Raw genomic sequence first — 5,087 nt, forward strand, 5'->3', positions numbered from 1 at the left:
TCTGAGCCCCATAATGTTTTATTCTGCTGAAGTTGCATGTGTTTCATAATTCTTAAACCACTGAAGAATCCTTAGAAAAGAAATCACAGTTTTGTGAATGCTGAATACATTTCATGATCCTTAATCATCATTGCGTTGAAATCACAGTTTTACGAAATTTAAATTAAGTAAACAAACAAACTCGCATGGAGAGCCATGACATGTTAAAAACCACATATACCACTTTGATTGAATCTGTCATTGGAGGTAGCACACGACTCGATCAACTAGTTCTTCTTGTCTTTAAGACCACTATGAATGAAACCAGCTACCAGCGAGACCCCCGTGAAGCCGAACAGCACCGTCAGCCCTTTCCACATGCTGGCGCTGTTTTCGCGTCGCTGAATGAAGCTCTTGTAATCGCTAGCGATCAGGATGTAGCTGCGGCCGTCTCTGGGTGGTCGTAACTTCATGACTTTGTCATGCTCCAGCACGATCTCTCCAAACGCCGTGATGGACGCCCCAACCCGCAGAAGCTCCTCACACTCCTCTAAAGCGATGGGCTTCTCCCCGCTGAACTCCTGGATAACAGTGTCTATCAGGCCTTCTTTAGCCTGCCTGAGGCGTTTGTGAACCCGCTCCAGGTAATCGCCGGACGCCTCCAGAGGAGAGTCCACATGGACAGAGATCTCACTGATGTATGATCCAGGTTGGACCAGGCTGAAAGGCACCGTGTTGGTTGTCTCCTTCTTGTTCACCTGTTTGGAGACCCTGTTCAAGGATTGTGGCAGATCAGTTTTACACTATAATCTGAAGACTCAAAACTTGTGCATAACATTTATATATAAACAAGCTAAATTATTATCAATATAGACTTTTACCATGACTTCAGCGCTGAGTTCCAGTACTTCCAATGCTCTTGCACAGTAATCTTTTGTATAACACCATGACACCGTGGGACATATTGGCTGGAAATGGGCTCTCTATCAGCCTGCACCAAACCTGCATCACAAGTAAAAATGAAGATGTTTAAATTATGATGCTTTAATGTTAATGGAGATATTTCGAAACTCACTGCGATTGACACACCATCTACAGCAACATAATGAAGTCTTTTCTGAGGGGATGCGTTCAGAATTTGGAGCAAGTGATGATCCGGCTGAAACTTTGGAATCTCCTAGAAAAATGTATTATAGAAAACAGACACAAAGTGACTTTTGATAAACTTAGGGCTCATTTACACAACATCGATTTCAACCATAAACAAACATATTTTTGCAGTTTGGCTGTTGGTTTACAGGATGACAGATTTGGGTGCTAAAAATGCAAACTTTTGATGATGGGTTTTAAAGTGGAAGTTTTGGATAATGACGCCTTGTTGTCTCTCTGTAGACTGCACTGCAAAAAATGACTTTCTTACTTAGTATTTTTGTCTTGTTTTCAGTACAAATATAAAAAATTCTTAAATCAAGATGTATTTTCTTGCAAAATAACCTAAAAAATAAGTCCAGTTTTTTGTCATTTGTGCTTAAAACAAGCAATAAAAAAATAATGAAAATTGCTTTTTTAAACACTTAATTCAAGAACGAAATTTCTTACCTTATTGGCAGAATTTTTTTGTTGTTGCTTGTTTTAAGCACAATTAATTTAAATTGTATATATATATATATATATATATATATACAATTTAAATTAATATAATTAATTAATATATATATATATATATATATATATATATATATATATATATATATATATATTTTATATATATATATATATATATTTTTTTTTTTTTGTATAAAACTAGATTATTTTCTTAGGTCACTTTGCTCATCAAGAAAATACATCTTAATTTATGAATCTTTTTATATTTTTACTGAAAACAAGACAAAAATACTAGGTAAGAAAGTCATTTTTTGAAGTGTATGTAAATGAAAACCTGTAATAACGATGATGTCATGCACTGTGTTGGTTCCAAGCCAGTCTCATGTAGATGCGTACAAATAGCACGAAGCGCAAAAATCGTGCAATACATAAGCCAAGTTCCACTCTAGCGTGCACACGACACGCCAGTCCTTCCCATCCACCCAAACGGCGCATCTTTTTTTGACATTTTATTTATTGGTTTCTCAATTTTTTCTGTTTTTCTAAACCATTTTCTCTTGGGTTTAGGGTTAGATTTCAGATTTGCTTAAGCAGGTTATTTAATATACAGGTTTCTCCATGTTTTTGTCCATATTTAAGCCATGGTCGCTTGGAGTTGGGGTTTGGGTAAGGATGTCATTTTTATATAACAAAAAGTAGTTCTAACCCTAAACCCAAGCGAAAATGGTAAAAAATAGCAAAAAAATTGAGAAACCAATAAATAAAACAACAAAAAAAGATGTGCCGTTTAAGTGAATGGGAATGACGGGCGTATCATATGCACGCCAAAGTGGAATTTGGTGTATGTATTGCACGATTTTTACACTTCGTGCTATTTATACGCAACTCCGTGAGACTGGGTTCGTTAATTCAGTCTATAGACATGCGCGAGTATAACCAAAACAACTATGGCGGTCTATAGGACTGTGTTTGTTATTAAAGGGGTCATATTATGAGATTTTTTAAAGTGTAAAATAAATCTTTGGTGTCACCAGAGTGTATATGTAAAGTTTTAAAATACACCACAGATCATTTATTATAGTACGTTAAAATTGCCACTTTGTAGGAGTGAGCAAAAATTTGCCGCTTTTGGGTGTGTCCTTTAACATGCAAATGAGCAGATGAAATTCAAACACTGATCACAATGAAGGTGGTTTGTTGCAATTGAAACTCAATTGTGCTGTCGATTATTTTTTCTCTTTATCTTTCTTTCTGCACTAAATGGCAGTGTCGTGGTGGGATATTGCAGATTAAAGGTGGTCTTATTGTAATTGGCCTTGCTACCTACATCACAAAACAGGCTAAATTTTTCACGACCTAATTTTTCACATGCTTTCAAAGAATGGTTTACCAAAACTAAGTTACTGTGTTGATCTTTTTTACATTTTCTATATTGATAGAAGCACTGGGGACCCAATTATAGCACTTAAACATGAAAAAAGTCCGATTTTCACTATGACCCCTTTAATGCTTCTCCAATAAAGTTTACACAATTTTAGAGCTTTATAGTCCAGAGCCACCTAGTGGTAATAAACCTACCTCATTGTCCGTCTAAACAAAACTGATCAATGCTTTTGTTGTCTTGATTTATTGTCATTATCGATTTTTAAAAGAATGCGTATGTGCGCCAACAGCCGCATGCCTCTTCTTTTTCGTTGGATAACTCCTCTCGCGGGCATCATGGGATAGTGAAGTGTACATGTATGCACACTGCAAAATCTAACCGAAAGTAGCAGGTCATCCGGGTACTTTTCGCATACTGTTTTTTGAATACTATGTATTTGGACATACTACTCGCCTCGCCTACTGCTTTTCGCATACTATAAAGTATGGAAGTAGGCGGTTTCGGACGCAGCCATAGCTTTAGTCAAGTTTAGTCTTCCTTAAATAACTTGAGGTTAAAGGTATAGCGGAGGATTTTCTCGAATTTCAGAAAAGAACCGCCTTATCCACTTTTTTAAAAAATGCAATTGCACAACACTAATGATTGACAACTAGGAGGATCAATAGTCTTGATGATCCACCCGGAAACAGAAGGTCCTCCGCAATACCTTTAAGTTTCTTAAAGGCCCAGTGGTCATAATTTGTGAATTAACCCTTATGGGCTTAATCCTAAAATCTTTCAGATACCAGATCTGTAACTACTGGCTAATACCAACATTTATTTATTTGGGTGTTTTTGTGTACCTTCAACCTCTGTATTTCTTGTTTTTTCTCTGAGTAAAGCTTATAAAACAGTGCAGAGAAGGCAAAGCTGGATCCGGCACATATGACGGTCAACGGGCTGAGGAATATATCACTCATATCTGTTCTGGAGTAAAGAAACAAACAGGTTTTGTTTAACTTGATCAATAACAAGCAATAGGAGTTAATGATATTTGGCTGATCAGTATTAATCACAATCTTTGAACTATCTAGAATTCATTCATTAGGTTTTAATTAATTCAAAAAGTGGACATATAAGGCAAGCAAACCCATCGCATGACAATGAACCATGGTTTTAATAAAAGTAGCCTATATATGGTTTGGTGGATTGATTACTAGTATAAAGTTTAACTACAAATAATATCATACAAACTATTAATATATATATATATATATATATATATATATATATATATATATATATATATATATATATATATATATATATATATATATATTATATATATATTATATATAAACAAGGAAGTAAATGCTGGTTAAAGTCTGTTCAACCTTGTTTCGTTTTCATTCACGTGAACAGATATCAGCTTTGAACAACGTGATTGCTTTTGCAACAAAAGCATCTTAAAAACCACGATGTATCTAATGGCTTAATGTCTTTACAAAAGATACATGAATAATGTTAACTTACCAGGTAAGACGACAGGTAAGGGCAGCGTGTAGGACTTAGCGAAAGTAAAACAGCTTGAGTTTCGATCAGGATCAGGAAACCCAATACTGCATTATTATAAACAGAAGACTATTATCAATAGTGTGATCCTATTACATATAATGTGCAGACTACATGATTTCAACACGGGCTTAGTGCAAATTTGAACACTTTAGTACTTTAGTTTAATTCTCACCTGTCGCGATATTCGTTTGTTTTGTTTTGTTATTCAGTCCGCCATCATTTGTATGGCAGTTTAAATTGATGTCCGCCAGAGGGCGCTGTTGATAAAGAAAAGATGCACGTGAAACTTCCATTGAGTATACAGTGTACACTGTACATTATGTAAAATATGTTAATAAAAATTGTAAATAAAAGTCACTTTTTAAAGAAGGAATACAAAAGCACACAAAATATAGGCGAAAAATCGAATGTTAAGTGGAAATGATATATAGTACACACACATGTATGATACATAAGACAGGACGAAACCATGCATTGAAAAGGGGTGGGGGCTGCTGGAAACGTAGAAACAAACCGTAACTTTGTTTTATTTATAACTTTTTGGTAGATACATTTATAATTTCTT

The 5,087-nt window shown here is 35.1% G+C and overlaps 1 protein-coding gene across 2 annotated transcripts; it reads right to left on the reverse strand.

The window, feature by feature from the left end:
- mul3 (mitochondrial E3 ubiquitin protein ligase 3) lies at nt 1-4,813 on the reverse strand. Of its 2 annotated transcripts, none has more exons than XM_073872923.1 (6): nt 4,695-4,813; nt 4,481-4,566; nt 3,811-3,929; nt 1,069-1,156; nt 861-981; nt 1-750 (listed from the first exon to the last, which is right to left on the reverse strand). In XM_073872923.1, the coding sequence occupies exons 3-6, from the start codon at nt 3,925-3,927 to the stop codon at nt 267-269; spliced, it is 810 nt and encodes a 269-aa protein (XP_073729024.1). In that variant the 5' UTR covers nt 3,928-3,929; nt 4,481-4,566; nt 4,695-4,813; the 3' UTR covers nt 1-266. The 2 variants fall into 2 exon arrangements, with proteins under 2 accessions (XP_073729024.1, XP_055057457.2); XM_055201482.2 differs by having other exon boundaries at nt 3,811-3,934.
- Nucleotides 4,814-5,087: the final 274 nt, after the last annotated feature.

Source organism: Misgurnus anguillicaudatus, chromosome 2, assembly GCF_027580225.2.
Source record: "Misgurnus anguillicaudatus chromosome 2, ASM2758022v2, whole genome shotgun sequence".
Classification (NCBI taxonomy): Eukaryota; Metazoa; Chordata; class Actinopteri; order Cypriniformes; family Cobitidae; genus Misgurnus; species Misgurnus anguillicaudatus.